The 20,918-nt window shown below is 41.6% G+C and overlaps 1 protein-coding gene across 1 annotated transcript in view; it reads right to left on the reverse strand.

Moving 5' to 3' along the window:
- The window catches only part of C3H16orf72 (chromosome 3 C16orf72 homolog), a 28,378-nt gene continuing 11,716 nt past the window's right edge, over nt 4,257-20,918 (reverse strand). The window contains exons 3-4 of the mRNA XM_003354616.4: nt 19,063-19,338; nt 4,257-7,377 (exon numbers count right to left, since the gene is read on the reverse strand). Of these exons, the coding sequence (XP_003354664.3) occupies nt 7,133-7,377; nt 19,063-19,338 (521 nt within the window). The 3' untranslated portion in view covers nt 4,257-7,132. The remainder of the gene's footprint in view (nt 7,378-19,062; nt 19,339-20,918) is intronic.

Consider the following 20,918-nt stretch of genomic DNA (forward strand, 5'->3'; position numbering starts at 1 on the left):
TGTGTCTGCGACCCCACACCACAGCTCATGGCAACACCGGATCCTTAACCCACTAAGCAAGGCCAAGAATTGAACCTTCAACCTTATGGTGCCTAGTCGGATTCACTAACCACTGAGCCACATCGAGAACTCCAGGAACCTGTATTTTTAAACCTCTCCCAAGGTGACACAGCCCTGCCAGGTGCAGGAGAGCCACCTCCCGGGACACAGCTGCTTGGTCACTCCTGGTGGGCCAGGATTCCCAGCGCCCTGGGACCTTGTGAGTATAAACTTCCTTCCGCCAAGCCCAGTAAGACAGCCTCCCCAGAGGAACAGACTGGTGGTGTCCAGACTTCCTCAAAGCCTGAGGGACTGAAGGTGGCTGGGCAGGCAGCCAAGGGGAGGGGAGGGGTGGAGTCCTCTGACAGCTGCCCTCAGCCTCAGGGCTGGCCCTGAGAAGCCCAGTGCCACTGGCCACCTGCCCAGTCAACAATCCAGAAAGGGCCAGGCCACATTCCCCTCTGCACTCTTGGCTGAATGAACCAGAGGTCCTCAGACAATGGTTCTGACTGCAGAAGTTTGAAAAATGCTGCTGCCTAGGTGCCACCCCCAAGGAGGCCCCAGCTAGTTGGTCTGGGGTACACTTGACCACGGCTGATTCTACTATGTGCAAGCAGGGCGAGGACCATGGAACTGGGGGGGAAGAGTGAACATAAGGAAAGGACTTTGCTGGAGGCGAGTGTAGAACCCAGAAGAGATCCTGCTCACGCCCCAAAATGGGGATTTTATCCAGAGGGACGATGGCGGTTACTATTTCTGGGCTCCTGTGTGTGCTTACCACGTGCCAGCTGTCGTCCAAGGCATCTTCACCTCTTCCCGGACCTGAGGGAGGGCTCACCTCACTCACCAAGTCCTGCTCTTAACCAGCTGGTTCTTGGAAGACTGTGAAGGCTCACAAAAAAAAGAGTGAAGACTTTTCATGAAAACCTAGAAAACTGCAAGCTACTTTACACCTACTCATTCAAGAAATGTCCAGCTTTCCTACCCTTTGTGCCTGGTGCTGACGTCCAGAGCTGGGCACTCAAACTGGATGGGAAAGCACGCAGTAGTTCACATAGCATCCTGTTCAGAGAAATGGCAAGAAACCGAAAAGTGGAGTGCACCACCCTCGGAGAGCTAAGAACTTTCTACAAGTTGTTGCAGTGGTGTGTGGGTCTGTGTGTATGTGTCCACACTAGGTCTTGATGGGAAAGGCATTTCTTATTGTCAGTCACAGTCCGAAACACTTGAGAAACAGAGACAGATGGGCAAGAGACAAGCCTTCGTGTACCGAATATAATTGTGTAAGCAAACGCAGTTCTGTTAACCTAAGAAGCCCCCAACTGTAACTGCGTGGTAGTTACAAATTTCTAGATACACCTTGAAATTCACTTTGTGGCCATGACACCCAAAGTAGAAGAAATGGGTGAAAAGAGTATAAACAGCCTTCTCCATGGTTTGGAAAGCGTCCCCCACTCCCCCAGGAATTTCAGCCCAGCACCACCATCACCCCTAAGACCGACCAATGGTGGGCCTTAATGTCTTCCTCAAGTCTCGACGGTACAATAGCACATACCTTGGTAGATTTATGGAGAAAGATCTCCGGACTATTAGTCCACGGGGCGCCCAGGGGCTGAATCGGCCCAGGGAAACCAGGAGTGGAAAGCTGCCCCCAGCATCCCCAAACCCTTCCTTCTTCTCCGTCAGGCTGCTTAACCGTTTTCAGCCTGCTGAGCATGCTAGTTGTTGCAGCTGGATGGAGCCCAGGATTCCTAGAGCTCTCAAAGGCGGTCCCACGAATGATGGGACTTCAGGCCGCTCAGAGCGCACATCCAGCAGACCTGCAGCAAAGGACCAGCACAGCTACCATGTACGGCTGTGCCGCAACCAAATGCAGAGCAAACACGTCGGCCCAGCGTCGCCTGCCCTTGGGTTCGGGGGGCCTGGCTCCCCCAATTCCAGCATTAAGGATGATCCCCTGTACTTGCTGTCCTGTGGCATCACCGGTAGGCGCTGGCTTCACTCTGGAAAACAACATCTCACCCACCTGTGGACAAGCTTTTGTCCTAAAAACTGATCATTTCTCAGACTACAAGCTTCACCAAGTGCTTGATACCGGCCCTCGATCCGTTTGCAAGACCGGGGCTTCCATGTTACGGTCTCATAAAACACTGAACTCTCACGCAGCCACCTGTCAGTCAACCAGCAGCACAGCTTAGTGGTTACATCCACAAAGGACTAAGCAAAGTGTTGGGAAGGTTACGCTCCAAAACGTTTCAGTTTTTACCTTTGGGGAGGGGTGAAAGAGGACAAGTTGAAAGGGTCTTTAAGGTGAAATGTCTGACATTTTAATTTTCTTCACAAAAATGCATGAGTGTTAATCTCTTCAATGGCACATTTAAAAAAAGAAAAAGCTATCAGAATTATTTAGCGTTGATATTCCAGACTTAAGGACTCCTCTGATGAGAAGCAGATTCAAACAGTAGACGTAAGTCTACTCACAGAATTCAAGGCACTAAACTTCGCATTGTTCTTTTTTTTTTTTCTATTTCAGAGATGATGAAACAGAACCCAGAGAGAGAAACTTACCCAGGTTCTCATACCTAGTAAATGGTGAAGTCAGCATTCAAATCCACATAATTTCAAGCAAAGATTCTTCTTTCATACAAGGGGGCAGAAGGTAAGTGAACACTGTAAGATCTTTTCTGTCCACTAGTAGTAGATACGCAACACCGGCTAAGATGTAGGGAGAAAAGTCACTCTCATCACCATGGTGATGCAACTATTAACTGATCCTCCTACTTTGATAGGACCGTTCAATATTTTAAATATGTGAATTCCTTTGAACCAGCCATTTCCCCTGCAGAAATTTATCCTAGGGAAACCTAAAAAAAAAAAAAAAAAAAAAAAACCCAACCCTAGACTGTTCACTGTTACAAACTATAGAAAACTGGAACCCCATAAAGGCTCAGACACAACAGAATCCTATTCAGTCCTAAAATGTCACCATCATGTCTATGTTCTGATGTAGAAAGATGTGCACATACTATAAGCTGATGTGTGGCTGGATTTTGGCAATTTCAAATTTTGAAGCATTAACTCAATACAAGCAAAATTAGGGACTAAGAAATTTGGAGTAGCAGAGTTCCCGCTATGGCACAGCAGGTTAAGGATCCAGCGTTGTCTCTGTGGCAGCGCAGGTTCGTTCCCAGCCCAGCACAGTAGATTAAGGTTGAGTATCCAGTGTTGCCGCTGTTATGGCACAGTTCGCAGCTGCAGCTAGGATTCAACCCCTGGCCCAGGAACGTCTACACACTGTGGGTGCGGCCATAAAAAAAGAAAAGAAATTTGGAACAGCATCAGTGAAATGTCTCAGTTTTGCCAAGGGCCACGAAATTTGTGTTGGACTCTCAAAAACCCTTCTGTGTCACAGGCTAACGTGACAAAGACCATGCAAGTCCTGTAACAGAAAGTTAAACTCAGTCAACTGCATCAGTACAACACACGGAGTCGACAGCTAAAACACTGTCCCCACAAACATTCCAGTGTGGAGTTTGGAAGCTAGGCTTCCGAGGTACAGTCATCTGAACTGATTAAAGTTGCAGCAGCTGTCAAAGAGGGAGCAGGTCCTAAAAAAAATCAGAGCAGAATCATCTCCCAAATTTAACTCAACATAAATCTTCAGTTTCTTTTAACTTTAAACAAATGTCTCTTCTAGTAGAACCTTTCACAGCAGAGTTCAGAATCTATCTCTGAAGGATTCCCAACCTAGTAACTAGACACCTAAGTCATCGATCTAGTGGATGAAATGGCAGGTTGGAACAAGCTCTATGAAGTAAAATGCACTGAGATTCATCTGCTAACAGTCAGTACACCTTTCAAAAATCCAGGTGGTCATGCCAAAATCTTAATGATTCACTCATAAGGATGTTCTGAAATCAGCTCTGCTGCCTGTATCCCCAACTAAAGGCCATTTACAAATCATCTCTTAGCATCTTCACTGGTCGGACCTTGGCCACCCCCAATCCCTTCCTATTCAGGAAGCTGGCCCAACCTTTCACTGCTCTGCAGCAGCAACCTTAAGGCCCTAAGCCACAGTGACTCGAGTTTAATGAGTTCCAACAGCTCTTGGGGAAAATATTCAAGCTAATTATTATTTTTAAGGCTGAACTTCATTTGATTATGTCAAAGTTACTCAGATGTGATGACCAAAACAAAACTGCAGACAAGCCCCATAGTTTTTTGGTTTTTTAAATTATTTATTCATTGAATGATTTAAGGTGTGTACCACTACTCCAGTTGGGTAAACCACATTGAAGAATTTGACTGCAGGTCTTTAGATTCAGCCAAATGCTTTCCATTAATTTTGCTCTATAAAATACTAAACATTATATACTTAAGTTTTTAATGCTTCAGCCATGCTCAGAACACTGCAGTATTAAAGGATTAACTCAACCCACTCATGCCAAGTTAGGGTGACAGGAACAGAACTTGCGAGCTATGATGTCTAAAAGAATCAAGAGAATCTAGCTTGAGATGAAAAGAGGTTCTGTTCCCCCAGAGTAAATTGTTATGTTTTACCATTCAGCCTACACTGTTCTCAAAAGATTGGGGGCGGGGAGGGAGAGTTATTAAAAAAGTACCACACAAGTATGCAATCTTCCATGATTTGTTTTGCATCTACAATGGCACAAAGAAAGGCCGCAAAAATCTAGCAGTCAGAACTAAGTTTTCCTAGGAGAAATCATTTCCCTTTCTTCTCCTAGGTCTCAGCTTATTTTGTGCTCAGGTGGCACATGAGAGCAAAGAGACAGAGATGGGGGGAATGAGTTTCAACTGGAGGGGGAAAGAGCATTTAGAATTAAATGCAATGCAAAAAAAAGTAACAAATGCTAACGTTTTTAAAAAGTTTAATGGAGCCAATAAGGTATATAAATTGTGTTCTGGCAGACGTGAAGACCTGCTTTTTCTTACCAAAGAAAATGGCACGTTTTATCAAAATTTGACAATCGAGAGTAAAAGGTACGAAGATTAAGCTTCAGAGCACCAACTAAAACAACCACCAAAAAAAATTTTTTTTTGTTATTTAACTTGGAAAGAGGAACTAGAACCAAGGCATAAAGGGGAGATTAAATATGTATTCCTCATTCTCAAAAATCCTTCAGGAAGAGGAGTTCTGGCCGCTTGTGAGCAATGCTTCACACCACCAAACCCAATTCCAAAATCTAAATTTACAACGATAGAAAAACAAAGATAACACCAAATGCCTTTCTTGGTATATTCCAAAGGGAAGCTTGAAAGTACTCATAATACACAGGCTTGCCCATTTCAGGTAAAATGACAGACTGCTATAATTCTTCCTGCTATCATATTCAAACGAAAAAGAAAAAAAAAATGACCCACTTTTGCAAAAATTTATAAATGCCTCACTGTCATTCCTACTTTTAGTATATGGACTATGACTTCTGAAATAAGGGCTGTGTCAATGGTGAACACAGAACTTCAGTTCACAGGTTTCTAATATTCCATTCACATCCCACCTGGTCAACGAATATTATGGTTAACTTAGCAAAGTTTCTTCACAGAAAGATTATTAAATGGTTGAAGAAAGTGCTGTCATTACTGGAAAAACCCTTACACTGATTTGCAATGGTCATTTAAGGATAAAAACAGGAAGTAACTGATACTGGTCTACAAATTTGCAAGGAAACATTTTCACTGTCCTACTTGATATATAGATATATAGATATATATATAAAATAATATGATAGAATAAATTACAGTACCTGGCAGGCTGACATCAGTTCTTCATCTAAAAAAGACTACCATTCAGTTCAAGACATTAAAAATGAAGATGAAACATGCTCTAAAACATTGTAGCTACAAGAGGTCTTATAATTACTCAAAAGAGGACTCTACTGAGAACTTTTATTTAGTCTCTACCTAACATCTAGAGAACCTCCATGCGATTCCATCTTTTCCAGAATGAGATTCCAAACTGTACTTTATAGGAGAGGGACTGGAAAGGTGGGTTTTGCTAGTTCAGTTGTGATCACATTATTAGCAAATAAAAAAGACCGGGACCTTCCACCCATTCCAATGGAAACTGCATCAAGTAGAACATTCGTGAAAAATGTAAAACAGGGTATGAAAGACTCTAATACCTACCCTCCCACCATCCATCTCCCTCTCACTAATACTGAACCAAAAAGGAAGCCCATTCTCAAAGTTCATGACCTCTCTACTTCAGGTAACCTTGAATGCAGTCTACACGGGTGCATTTATCATAAGGAGAGGACCCTGCAATGGGAAGCAGTACTTGTCTTAAAAAAATGAGTATTTTAAGCCTACGGGGTTAATCTGGGGGCAATTTAATAATATGGCTACTTTTAGAGCACTAGCACGCACAGAGTGAATCCAATCAAGTTCTGTGTATTGATTCAATAGTAAGCATTAACTGCATGACCATCATATAGCACCTCTTTGACATCACACATTCACCAGAATTAGAAACTGCTTTGAAAACTAAAAATAGGGCACAGTCCAATAATTAGAAATTGCACACTGTCACTGTAGAGGAACCAGGTGCATGGTACAGCGCTGCTGCAGAAATGGAAGCCTGAAGATTTGCTGCAGAAATGGAAGCCTGAAGATTTGACGAGGAAGCCAAATCGTGTCTTTTAGACAAATTTTAGGAACCTGGCAATACTGTTGAAGCAAAAATACTCAACACAGCAGGAAATGGACGCTCCCCCCCCCAAAAAAAGCATTCTATAACCAAATAAACATCTGATATTTCCTTTCCCTTTGAGAATAAATACAGTTAAGGTCACTTTTAGCCTTGAAACGGATATATGTTTGCCTATGATGATCTTGCTAACGACTACACGATATCTGATGTCCTCTGCTAGGATTATAGTTTTAAGAAAGCCATAGTTACAAGAGGCATCTACTGTCAATACCTAGGACTTCCTTTTATGGCAACCACTATAGAATTCACGTGTCTTAAACAGTGAACAAGGGAAGATGGCCTCATGTTTCCTTTGCAATAATAGTATATGTTGAGGATCAAGTGGCTTTCAAGCAGCATGGTGGGTGTGAAAATGTCTGCAGTTTAGATCATTCTGTTGCGTTTATGGGTTGGTGAGTCTGTAATGACATCGCCACACTGGGCTGAGGTACGCTTTCTAGTTCCACCATTGTCCAAGTGGAGTGCCATTTCTTCTGATATGAAAGTGTTCAAATCGACATCATGGAGTCCATTTCTCCTTCGACTAGCATTCGATCCACTGCTTACATGTGTAGGAGAGCCTGGGGTACTCGAACGCACGCTTATACTAGCCATTGCACCACTAAGACCTAGGAAGAAGAAAAAAGGTTTTAGAGTTGCTCGATTATTTGACCCTCTTGAAAGCAACCCACTCTACTTTCAATGTCGCCATAGCGTCAAAGGATGTCTGCCTATTTTCCTGGCGGGGGGGGGGGTCACCGGGGAGCATTTTTTTCCTCGAAGAATGAATCATCTGGCTTTGACGTAGCAGATGTTTTATTGGGAACACTACCGATATGTACGACATGGGTAACGACCAATGATTGGAAGCTTATTATGTGGCAGGCACCGTTGCCGTCATGAACCTCTGCAGTCTGCTCTACTAGGCACTTACTGTATGTAACTTAGAGCTGAGGGCGGGAGGTGCTTGCTTTACACAGAATATATTGGTTACCCAAAGTCACCATTCCGACACATCCCTCTGCTGTGCGTGCGTGCATGACGAGGAGCAAGCCGTCGTTTCCAGACCTGAATGGGCTTGTTCTAACATCCCTACAGATATGGTGACCTTTAGAACTTAGCATCCCAAACAGCACCCTCCTGAGCCTGAAAAGGGGTCACTATTAAAAATGATCCCAGGGCAAATCAGGCTGTAGGATGACCCCAAGGTCTGGACTGTACCTCGTAGATATCCCTTAGAGGCAGCCTAACTCACGATCATCTGATGCTTCAGCAGCAGGGAGAGCAAGAGTGGTACAAAAAATCCTGCTGCCTTGCTCTCAAGGTGAAGAGTTACTAAATCCAAAATACACCCAGCATTCATGGTTGGACACTCATCCACTTAGACCCCTGAAAAGTTACAGGAGGCGAACGTACATTCTGCTTCCCAACGTTCCGGAGAAACCTGTGAAAGGCATGAGTGAGGCCAGGAAACAAACTATAGCCCTGAATTTAATAACCTGACATCAATGCCTGTGGATTTTCCTTCATATGAATCGCTCTCTTACACCACCCCAGCCTCACTTAGGAATTTTGTCACTGCCCAATTAATCTGATATGATTTAGTATAATCAATGTCTCCAAGGAACAGGACTTGTATCTCAAAGCAAGCTTAGAGGTTGTTTTCATAGGAGACCATTCTAATTTACTCTGTAAATGTAACTTAAATTTGAACATTAAGTGGAAAAAGATTCTCTGCTTCCTACCAAAGTTACCCAATTCCCTTTGACACTGTTCTCACTCTACAAATCCTCTGTGAACATTCCAAAACCCATGGCCTCAACCACACTGCCCTTTGGAAACTGCTCTCAACTCCCTACTCTAGGAACCGTTAGTCCCCTCACTTTTCTCTCTGTAGAAGGAGGCGCCCTCCCCTCCGCTGGTGACCAGAGGAAATCAGACACCACCCTTCTTTAGCTCTAAACCTTTCCAAGGCTAAATGCCTCAATTAAAATAAATAAAAACGCTAATATCAGAGCAGTTCCTGTGTCGGGTACTGCATTAAGTACTTTCAAAATAACCCTGTGACATCTCTATTATCTCCATTTTGCAGATGAAAAGCCAAGGTTAAAAGGTTAAGGAAGCCGCCCAAGGTCACAAAGCCAGTAAGCAAGAACCAGGACTCAAGCAAAATCTAAATTCCTACTCCCGTTCTACTAACCCTTGTTTAAGTCTAAATTATTTCAGCATGCAAGTAGCCCCAGGACCTAGGGTCAGCCTGCCTCTGAGGCCTCATCCCTGCCACCCTAAGACTGAGTTGTGCACTGCCAGTTTCAAATGATCTGCCCTCACTGCCTGAGGCCCTAGTTCTAGCACCTCCTCCCCTCTGCAGCATCTCTCCTGGTTCTCCTGCCTCTCCTTTTTAGTTTCCTGCTGGCTCCTCTTCCCTACTTGAAACTCTCCGCTCCTTCCTTTCTCCAACCTGCCAGCTCCTTCCTCATTGGCCTTTGCAGGCTTCTTTTCCACCCAACAGGCTGCTGTCACCCAGGTGAAAGCCGTGACCCCTTAGCTTACCCATACGCATCATTTTCCACATCCGTGCCACCGGAGCAGACATTTCTCCTACTTCTAACTGCCTGCTGAACCTCTCAAATTTAACATCTTCCCAGAGGAACCATGCTGCTTCTTCTGCCCACACAAGTTTATTCAAAGTAAAAGAGGCAAAGAAAGGTCACGGCTGATTTCACACAGCACAGCACTATCACGCATCTCTTCCTATAGACAAGGTCTTGTCTCAATCTCGTGAACTTAACACAGCGCCTGGCACATAACATATGCCTCCAAGGTCCTGCCCTTCACTTGGAAAGCCACTGAAATCCAAAGCTGTTCCTGTGTATTCATCGACCTCTCCAATGCCAGGAAATACACCCAGGCGGCTCTCTTCACTTAAATCTTTGTCATGAAGTTAAAAATCCATTATTCTCAAGTTGCTGGGGTTTTGAGTTCTTCACCAAAACCCTTAACTCCTTGAGGGCAGAGCTGTGCCTTCTTTTCTCACCTTGCAGACTGTAACATACATAATACCACTGAAAGGTGTCTGCGTACTCAAAACCTGTTTCTTAATTCAGGAGGTCCTAATGTAGTTTACACTGCAATGCAGGGGTCCTCAGCAATAAACTGGGCTACTTCGTAATTAAACTCAGGATCCCCTTCATCATTAGAAACTTAAAAAAAAAAAGGAACTCAGCAAATCCCATCCCAATGCCCCTCCTGTTAATGTAGGAACCACACCTAAGGCTTATGAAACACTCCATCAGAAGGGAAGAGGCATGGCAAGCAATGTTTCAACTGCTGTTCTCCAAGAAAAAGAGGTCAAACATCATTTTGAAAACTCCCCAGTAACTTCCAGAAAACAAATCCTTTTTCTGTGGGTGTATGGCTCTGGGCTTAGTTTGACAGCTAAAGCAAAATGGCAATGTGCGACATTACCTATTTATTATCTACTCTCAGCAGTGAAAACTCTTTTCAAAGTTTAACTATCTAATCTTCCCCAAAAAGCAGTTCAAAAAAAAAAAAAATTAAGATTAACAACCAAAAAATATATATTTTAAACAACCCAAATTTTATTTTATAAACCAATGACAGCTACCAGAAGATGCTTTAGGAAACCTTAGCTAAACCACATGAACAATCAGGCCTATACAAGTACAGAGAATCTAAACATGCTTCAGAACTAAAAACTAAGTTGTATAGCCCAAGGGCATACAACTTAATTTCTACCAAAGAACACACTTTTTCAAAAGGGCTATGGGAATATCAGTTGACAAAAGCAGTAGAACAAGTAGTATGATTAGACAGAAAAGGTCTCAATTGCTTAATACAAGATAAACTTATCAGTTTTAAAGTTTCTGCATTCATTTTAAATGATTAGTGCAGGAAGGGGGAGATTAGGATGATTTCATCATACTCTGAAAAGAAAGCTCCCACAGGACCTAAAACAAAGTTACAGTCCAGGTTATAGGAATCTAGGTTACACGGCAAAATGTTAAAAATAGCACATAACTATTATTTTCATACCAAGGTCATGCTTAGGATCATAAGAAAATCCTGTTTTCAAAATTAATTACATGTCATTCCAGTTTACCAGCACATAGTTAGGTCACAGAGGCACAGAAAGAGCAAATGCAGAGCCCGGCCAACTCCCTTCCTCCATCCCACAGCCCAGGATGAGGCCTGGAGGCTGCCTCTACCCTCTCTGCTGACCCCTCAGCCCCCTTCAGCACCTGCTCCCTGGAGGACAGAAGACAGCCTGTTTACTTGGATCCACTCAGCACAGGTCCAGGACCCTCTGCAGGTCTGCGCCACCAGCCCTCTCAGCTCCGGCGGAAAGGGGATGTGAAATCCCCCCAACTTGGACAAAGTGATTGACATCCTGACTGGGAGCCCTAAGAAGAACTAGCATTCTCTCATTTGAAATGAATTGCACTATTCAAGTGGACAACACTCCCTTTGCACAAAGTTGTGTTCCGGGGTTTTGAGCAAGCAAACACACTGTATGTAAATGTCATGTTTTAAAGGCACCTGGGGAGGAGTTCAATCATGGAAAAGTGAATTCTACTAGGAAGATTTGGGTAATTTGAAGTAGATACCACTCCCCACCCCAATCTGTAAATTGTAATACTGAATTTTTATTGAAGTAAAGCACACTAAATCAAACCAATTACAAAGATACATGAGTCACACCAAGAAAACATTTTCAGTTATGCTGACAGCCCAAAATGCTTTCAATTTTTCAAAGACAGTTTTAATGCCATGGAAAAAATGCTCACGACGTTAAAATGAAAAAAGCAAGATACAGTACCATATATGCAGTATGATCTCAACTATGAAATAATTTTAATATTTATACATTGAAAAAAAAGACTGGAAGAAAATGCACCAAACATTAACTGCAGTTATCTCTGTAGAGTGGGAAAACAAGATACTGAATTTTTTACTTTTTGGAAATTTTTAGATTTTCCAAGAAATCAGTATTTATGAATCACAAAACTAGTGGGAAAAAAGTAAATGTTAAAGTGCCTCACAACTACCAATGGATTGTTAAGGAAGTACTAGGTGAGTCAACTGGCTGAGGCATGGCTACATGGACTCCTTTTTCACCTCAATGAAAAAAATGTCCAACACAACTTGCAAATTCGGAACAGTTTTGTATCATTAATGCTGGAAGCTTTAGTGAAGTTCTACCCCCCAGAAACTTCAGTAGCTAATATCTAATCTTAATACACGGAAAATGCCAACTTTTCATCAAAAATTTTAATGCTATCTTAATTGCCTTAATTGTTCTTATTCTCAGAGGCTGGTCTGAAAAAAGGTATAAAATTCCAGCCTTCGGAAGAATTTCAATTAAAGAAGATGACTTAAAACAACCGATTTTAAAGCAATTAAGAGATGAGATTGCTTTGGTGCATTAATCTCTTACATCTTAATTTCCAAAGAAGTTTTTAAAACATTTTAATGTTAAATAACTATTGACAGTTGTGTTATTTCAGGAAGATGCAGGCTACAACATTCAACAAGCATTTATTAAGAATCTGCTGTGTTCCACACATTGTGCTAGGAGTGTGGGCAAAAGAAAAAGGCGTTCTGAAAGGTGGTTGGATATAAACCTCCCACAGGTCAGTTCTAATTAGTTCTCTGCAACAGAAAACTTTCATACTATACCATCAGTTTAGAAATACTTTAAAGTATCTGTGTTAGCTGTCAAAGTTCGTTTCAATCTACGTAGCTTTATCAACAGAAAGAATGAAGAGTGGTAAAAACAGAGAACCAAGCATAAACACTCGAATTTCTTCTTAAATGTACAGATCTCAACTGTCTAGGAAATTTTATCAAAAGATCTGTTCTTACCAAAACCTGGTTACACCTCTAGAACACACAGGCCAAAGAATGTTCTGTCAAAATAACAAAAGCTACAAAACTTGTGCTCAAAGGAACAAAAAAATCCTATTGGTCCATGCTGCCTAAAATCAGTTTTCCAAATAGGGGAAAGAAGTGTAACCATTTTATGCACTGAGAGAATGACAAAATAGGAATCTGCCTTACATTTTTTTCCAGGTAAAAATTCCTCCTAGCCGACCTTATACCCCTGAATACAATTTCAAATGATTGTGTTTTTCTAAGAAGGCCCTACACCCAAGTCTCTCTAGATCCAAGAATTTTGCCAATGACTTAAGAGACTAAGGATCATCATATACACCAGAGACTTTGTTAGAACAAGAAAAAAGAGAAGCCCGACATAGAGGGCAATGGCACTGTGCCTCAGTCTGACCGCCCGGGATTACGTGCTTCAAACTAAGACTAGGCTAGAAATGCTTGAGAGTATTTGATTCATCTTTTTATCACCTGCCCCATCACTAGCCTCTAATAAACAGAATGAGAATGCTTGGCGTTTACTGTGTTCAGTCAATGTTGGGCAACAGGAAAGGCTACAGCATGACAATATACACTTTCATTTTTACATGACCACACCTTCCACGGAAGGATTTTAATTGCAGAAATCACAACACAAGACCCCCCCTACACACACACACACACACACACACACACACACACACACACACACACGGGTTTTCAAACCAGAAAGGTTTCAGACTTCTACCCTCACTTAAAGAACTACCTTTTAATACACAAAGTGCTTTTCTTAAAAACAAAACAAAAAACCTTTCCTTTTGTTTAAAAATTTCCTTTTTGGGCAGGAAATTCTCTAATAGACCATTAGAAGCTAGAATGCCTGCATCTGCCTGTAGTACTTTCAGTAGCCCACTGTCAACAGACATAAAAGGAACGTGAATTTGAGCAAGGTGGTTATCTTAAAGCCAAAAGCCAAGGACAGCAATGATTCCCACCAGTTACTGACATCACACCCCGAGTGAACTAATAAACTTTACAGAGAGTCAACCAGGCCCAGGGGGGTTTTAGTTCTCTGGTCTTCAGTCAAGAATGCCATCAAAACGACTTCTGGGACTAACACCAAGTGTCTCTGATTGTTATGAAACAGTCTGGAACAGAGCCTAAAACTTACAAAGACCACCTATGAGATGATTTGCTAACTTTATAAAGTTAGCAAATGAGTGGAGTCTGACTTGGCACCCAGCTCTCTCTCCCACCCAGGCCTCGATCTTCCCCCCCTCCATGAACACAAACGTGCCCCATTCTAACTCTGGACCCTTTTCACCTCATCCCAATGATGACAAATAGAATGAGAAAACCAGATTTCAGTCTGAGGCTTTCTAGACCACAGCACCAGCTTGGGCAAGTCTACTCAGAATCTCTCCACCCAGCGGAAAGAGAGAACATCACTAACTTCACCAGTTTATACCAACATGAAGCAAGCTCAAGATCTTATCAAGTAATATAAGTAGGTAGTTAACACTAAGCTTCCTCTGGAATGACATCTGCAATTTAAAAGTCCACCCTTACTGAAAAGGGAGGAGGAAAAGTGTCCTCAAAGGCCTAGGGAGCTCCAGCTCTACTTCTGCAGTGACACCATCCAGAGGCAAAGAGGGCGCTCAGAGGACCTAGAACTACACAGACATCATCCTCCTCTCAAGGCAAAGAACACTGACAGAGTGTTGCCGAAGGGTGAGTACTTTGTTTATAAGGTGATACACTTTGTGTTCACTTTATAAACAAAACACACCCCTTTCACACAGAAGACTACCTAGGTCTTGCCCAAGGTCACATTGGGAATGCAGCCTATGTACAAAACCTAAACACTCTTCCTATTAAAATAAACCAGAAATATAGGTCATGAGCCGTTCATCTTCAAGCCTGCTTATCCAGATTCACTTGTGGGGAAGAACCCCTGGAAGAAATACCAAATTCCTGTATATTCTGATGTCTTGAGGGAAGAAAAATAAGCATAGAGACCTTGCCACACCACCGCTCAGCCCTAGTAAGGGAGACAAAAGAAACCCCAAATGTACAAATAAAGGATGGTACATTTGGGAGCCAGACAGATCTGGAATATCCACCCTACCACTTACTCATCTGGCTCTCCTTTAGCCAAATAAGCCTTTCTTCATCAATGAAATGGTAATAATCCAGGGAAGCATGAGTTGTAAATGAGACCTTCCTCATCAGGATGCTGACATGGCAAGTAAACACTGAAAGAACTGCTCCAATGGGGCATCACCCTCAAGCCCCACTCCAAGCCCAGCTTTGGGCTTTGAAGAGCTGACTTTTGCAGCACTAAGATACACCCACTATTCCTCCATTCTCTCTCTTTCCACACTGGAGTCACCTGGGCTCTACAGGCCTCAAGTCTTTAAATGTTCTCTGCCCCCAGTGTTGACTTAACGGGCCTCTGAACCCATGTTAGTAAGCTCAGAACACATCTATACTAGTCTGTTACAGCCAGAAGCTGTAAGCCACAGCCCTATCCCACTGCAGTCCTGGTCTATGACAAGGGACAGCTACAGAAACAAAGCAGATAGGGAGAGCAGCTCAGTCAAGGCTGGAGAGAATGGAGAGACCTGAAGGAGAGCTTCATGGCAGAAAAGATCCGTCTGAAGGGATGAAGAGGCAGAAGGAAAAGCTTAGAAGAGCCTGGAGGTATTCAATAGATTACACAGCATGGCTAAGATATCTGACCAAAGGTCAAACCAAATCACAAGGGCCTTGCAATGTCATGTGACTTCACCCCACAGGCCAGAGGGAAACAAAGGTTATCATCAGCGAAGCGACAAGATCAAAATGATCACTCCAGTGGTCCCAGGAAAGATGGACTGCCAAATGGATCAACTCAGAATTGGGAAACAAGAGCAGGAAAATTATTCCAAGAACCCAGGGCTCACCTCCTCCAAAAGAGCATTCTCTGAACCCAAGGCTAGGCTGCATCGTGAAATGTCCATTTCTGCACCAGAACAACTTATATGCAACATTAAAATAAATTATCCGAGAATGCACTGGCTTCAACTGAAAGGGAAGAACCCTGCTCAATTATATGTTCCCGAGAGGCTGCACAGAATCTGCCACGTACACATCTGCTGGGTGGTGAAATGAGGAAAAGACATGTTTCTGCTGCTGGGGCTGCAAGGAAGGATGTGTTCAGTGTGAAACCTTGTGTGAGAGGAGTGGCTGCAGGACACACTGATGGAAATGTCTGCAAGGACACAACGGGGATACATTTTGCAGTCAGGAGGGGCTCAACTAGAAGGAGATTTTGCAAATTAAGACTGAGATGGCCCTTAAAGGGATTGCAGAAGGTGGCGGCTAAGGACTAAATCCTGGGGAATGTAACCAAAGTCACTGAAAGGTCGGAGACCCAAGTAACCTGAAGAGAAGACAAGAATAGGAAAAGGTCTAAAAGAGAAAGAATGACTAAGAGAGGGACAATGAGGAAGGCAGGGAACCACAAAATGGTCCAGATGAGTTTTTGGTCTATCTGAAATCTGCTTAACTAAAAATTAAATGCCAGCTATTAATTCAGCTAGGTTAGTTTTCTGTAACGTTATTTTAAGACAAGGATTAATAAGGGAAGGACAGGAATCAGCTTAGCACATATGTAGGCATTTCTGTGATTTCTCCGAGTTTAGTATCCAGATGAATAGCTATCATGGTACACAAAAAAAATAAGCAACATATGTTGCAAACAAATGCCAAAGTAAAGCACTGGATTATATTCCTTAAGCCTCAATAACCATAAATTAACAATTTTGATTGAAACTTTGATAACCATTAACTGGTATGCTTTTTATGGCAATTGTGTACTTAAGTCTAAGGCTCATGAGGGTATTGATCAAACAACCTTACTCATCACCACACCCTGTCTACACTAAATACCCTACAATTATCTTACATCTGGCATTTTTGTCCCAAAAAAGAAGGTATTTCTAGTAAATATGGGTGCGCTTCTGGCGCGAGTGGGAATTTAGGAGCTGATAAAAAAGGAAAAATTAGAAGGGTAACTGCCCTCTCTTTTAAAAAGGGACAGGATGAGGTTTTCTGTGGGAAACAAATCAGTGTTTGCTACAATCATGTTTGCTTTGATTTTAAACTTCAATCTGCCTCAGCATATCAATTCTTTTCTTATCTCCCCCTGGCACTTTAAAACTTCATGGATTTAGACTCTCTCCAAGAACTTCAATTTGACCTCACATTTCATAAATCTGGCTAAGCAAATTACATGCAAAACTGAATTCTAACAAGTACGTACCCTAATTAAAATGTTTCCAAATACATGTCAAAAGATATGAACAGATTACACTTCAATTTACAGACTGTTCAATAAATCAGATCATGAAGACATTAGGTTGCAAAGTCAGTCATTAATCTGCTTAACAATGTAGTTAACAATGCCCTATTATTAGAAATCAAATTATTTAAAATACTCCAAACAGACTAGCATTCTTCTCAATACACTAACGTCCCCTAACTCCAGGAGAACACAAAACTCAGTATAATTTATGTTTCTATGTACTCTTTTCAAGGGGCCCTATTTATTATAACTTCATGTTTTAACTATATGAATTCACAGTGTATGAACCCTAGGAATCCAATATATCCTGGATTGGCACTACTTCGTAAGTTTATTCAAGAGGAAGGTTATTTGTCTATATAGCTTTATAATCAAACGCTTTAAAACCCTCACAATTTAAACATATGTCAAAATTTAAAACTACATCATCGCTTAAAAACTCCCAAATTTCAGTAAAACATCACAAGTTGAACAAGCTCAATTTAAGAAAAAAAGTAATGGGAGCTGGAGAATATAGTGGAAGGGGGTGCTAGCTTGCCCTTTTTACAATGTGTACAACAGCATTAAGATTTATAACAAGAGTGGCGTTTATGTTTCTTAAAACTATCTTCTACAGTATAATATTATACAGAAAAAAGACATTTTAACAAGAGAAATACGGAATGAATCATAAATCCACTTGATGACAAAGACAATCAAAATGCTTAAGGGAAGACAACTACATCAAATACTACCATGCACTAAAATTAATCTGACAAACTGTACACTTTTAGTAATTTTTTTCCAAACTTAATGGTAAAAGATGTGAAACTCAATTCAGTAGAAACAGATCAATTTCTATTTTGCCTGAGTTTCAAAAATTCTGATGGCATTAACTATTCTACCATATTAGAAACAGCAAGCAGTCTTAAGTACTGCATCCATCCATCATGGACTTCCTTGCAACAAAATGTTTTTATGTCCTTAACTTATCATAAGCAAACTCACAATTAGGAAGAAAAAAAACAACACTTTTTCCAACTCCCATGTTTTGACTGGGGTTTCAGGTAAAGGATCAAAGTTTGCCTAAGAGAACAAGACAATCTCTGTAAGCACTAAAGATTCAAAGGTATAGAAGCCCTTTGAATATATCTCAGTTTTTAATTACCAGGTTACTGTTTTAGATGACCTAAGCTATGGCCCAGAAATTTTAACTTTTAACAAGACTCATAAACTAACTCACAACTTACTTCTACCTGCTTAGTCATCTGCACAACTCATATTTTCATCTTGGCTTAAACCAAGTCTTATTATTTTGTTGTTTCATTTTTACAGTAGTATTGAGTATCTTATAGAAGTGCCTCTCCCAGTTCTCTCTGGAAGTCTGTATTAGAGAACAAGTAACAACAGACTTACTGACCACATACCCCAGGCTTCTCCAGTAATACTTAAACCCCTCAGTCAAGAATGCCTTTTTATGGCAGGTCTGGCCTGAGGAGGTGGTGATGGACCTATCCTCTGACAGTCCTGACTATCAAAGCAAGGACCTAAGGGACAACAGACATAAGGGAAGTCAGTTATTCTTATATCAGCCCACACCCTCTTGGGTCAACTCTCACCCTCAACAGGTACACTCAATAAGCTAAGGTGTCAAAGGGAGTTCCCATGAGAACTGACCGACAGTCATCTGCCTTTCTTGCCTGTCACGGACTAGGCTCTCCAGGGAATTATAAATGCAAAGAATTCTTAAGACACTAAGAACTTCCTCTTTGACTCAGAAGAGTAAGGAAACATGTACAATATAAGTGGAAAGCAATAAATTCTAGTCAATGTCGCAAAAGACTGTTATTGTTAACACCAATCAGCTCAATCTAACTTTCTAAAAACATTTTTTCTTTTTTAGGATGAGCTGGCTAACATTCAAAAATTGCCCATATAAGTTCTTAGCTTACATTCTATTTAAACATTTCTAGAGCAAGTAATTACTATAATAGACAAAAAACAGACAGTATATCTGGACCTAAACCTAAATGTGAAAATGGGTCCACAGGCACACTCTTAACCATTTTTCCAAAGAAATATGTTTAAACGGCTTTACCATGCAGAGCTATGGCTTCCCGGAAGGGTTGCAAATCAGTCTCTACAGATGAGCTAGTTTCCGTTGAAGTAGCTCGGTTAGGGGACACTACAGTCAGTCTTGGGGGAGCTCTAGAGTTTCGTGGTGGAGGAACTTTTCCACACAGGAAGCTGATCAAATCTTCTCTACGAATAGTTCTTCTGCGCTTTTTAACCCAAGCCAACACATCCTTATTGCGTCGCTGATAGCCAATCTGAATTCCAATATCAAAACTTCGCTGATGGGTATCCACGCTTTCTGTTAGAAAAAAAGGATGAGAAAAAGGCATGTGATTATCAGTACAGCCAAGCTACATTCTCTCCTAAAGAAAACCCTTTCACAAGCTCACCAAAACGGGTGTCAGGAAGTCCATCAGTAATTTACTGAAGTGAACTGTATTTCATTCATGTTTGAAATGTTATACATGACATATCATCATAATGGTCTAAATTCCGTTAACACATCACACAGTGCTAGAACTTCCACCTTGGGGTTAGCAGATGCAAACTATTAAACTTTGAATGGATAAACAATAAGGTCCTACTGTATAGCACAGGAACTATAGCCAATCATCTAGAATATACACATATAAGAGTCATTTTGCTGTACAACAGAAACGGCACAACATTGTAAATCAACTATATTTCAATTACAAAAATGTTTTTAATAGAGGGAATAATTGTTAGTCAAATTACCGTGGGGGGGGGGGTTGCTGAGGAAGTTCCCAGGCCAGGAATCAAACCTCACCTCAGCACTGACCAGAGCCACAGCAGTGACACCAAATCCTTAGCCTACTGCACCAGGAGGGAACTCCCAAATTACCGTTTTAATAATGCTATTTCCTTAAAAAGCTTACTAGATCGAATTAAGCTAGCTTGTTTGATGATGCTAACAGTGGGTAAATCATGAAATGTTTATTGGAACGATATCCAGCTTCATCTGAGAAGAAAGGTACAGGAGAACGGTACTACTACTGGCCCCTCACTGCAAGTGAGGAAACAGGCACAGTGAAAACACATCCACAGTATTCAAGAGCTGGGATTTTTGTTGCAGTGTGTGGTTTTTAACCACTAAGCAATACTTTGCTCTTTCAAAAAAGAGTAAATCCTCACGAATTCTACATAAAAGCATCACATGGTTCATCCTAACTAAATACTGCAAAATTACTCAGGCCACGCTCCCCCTACATGTATCAAGTGATTCTGGACAAAGAGGTACTCCCAACGACAGGTTCACCACCAAGAACTGAGAACACACTCAAAGTAGCAGCAAACATTTTAGAAATAAGGGGAAATTAATTCTGACTACTCAACAAAACCAAACAGCACGGTGAAAACAAAAAGCTTCATTCATTTCCCCAGTATGTTTTCATTCTGCTTCCAGTTCCCAACAGTTTTCTGTAACTCATAATCATTCTCAAAAAATCCTGTCCTAAAATCTCAGACTGGTCTCCTATTTTCCCTGTAAATACAGCCCCCCAAATTTTCAGTAAAATGATGCCTACCCTTTAGTGGTTTTATACAGCTTAAAAAAGTACTTGGGGAATTTCCGTTGTGACTGAGCAGAAACAAATCTAACTAGAATCCATGAGGACACAGGTTTGATCCCTGGCCTCACTAAGTGTGTTAAGGATCTGGCATTGCTGTGAGCTGTGGTGTAGGCCAGCAGCTGCAGCTCCAATTCTACCTCTAGCCTGGGAACCTGCATATACCAGGAGTGCACCTCCCCCCACCCCATCCCCTAAAAAAACTAGGAAACTGAGTCGCTGCAATTTATTTTTAGTTTAGCTGCTATGCCAGCAGAAAATCACAAATATATCTTTAATGACAAAAAATATG

This window comes from Sus scrofa, chromosome 3 (assembly GCF_000003025.6).
Source record: "Sus scrofa isolate TJ Tabasco breed Duroc chromosome 3, Sscrofa11.1, whole genome shotgun sequence".
NCBI classification, from domain to species: domain Eukaryota; kingdom Metazoa; phylum Chordata; class Mammalia; order Artiodactyla; family Suidae; genus Sus; species Sus scrofa.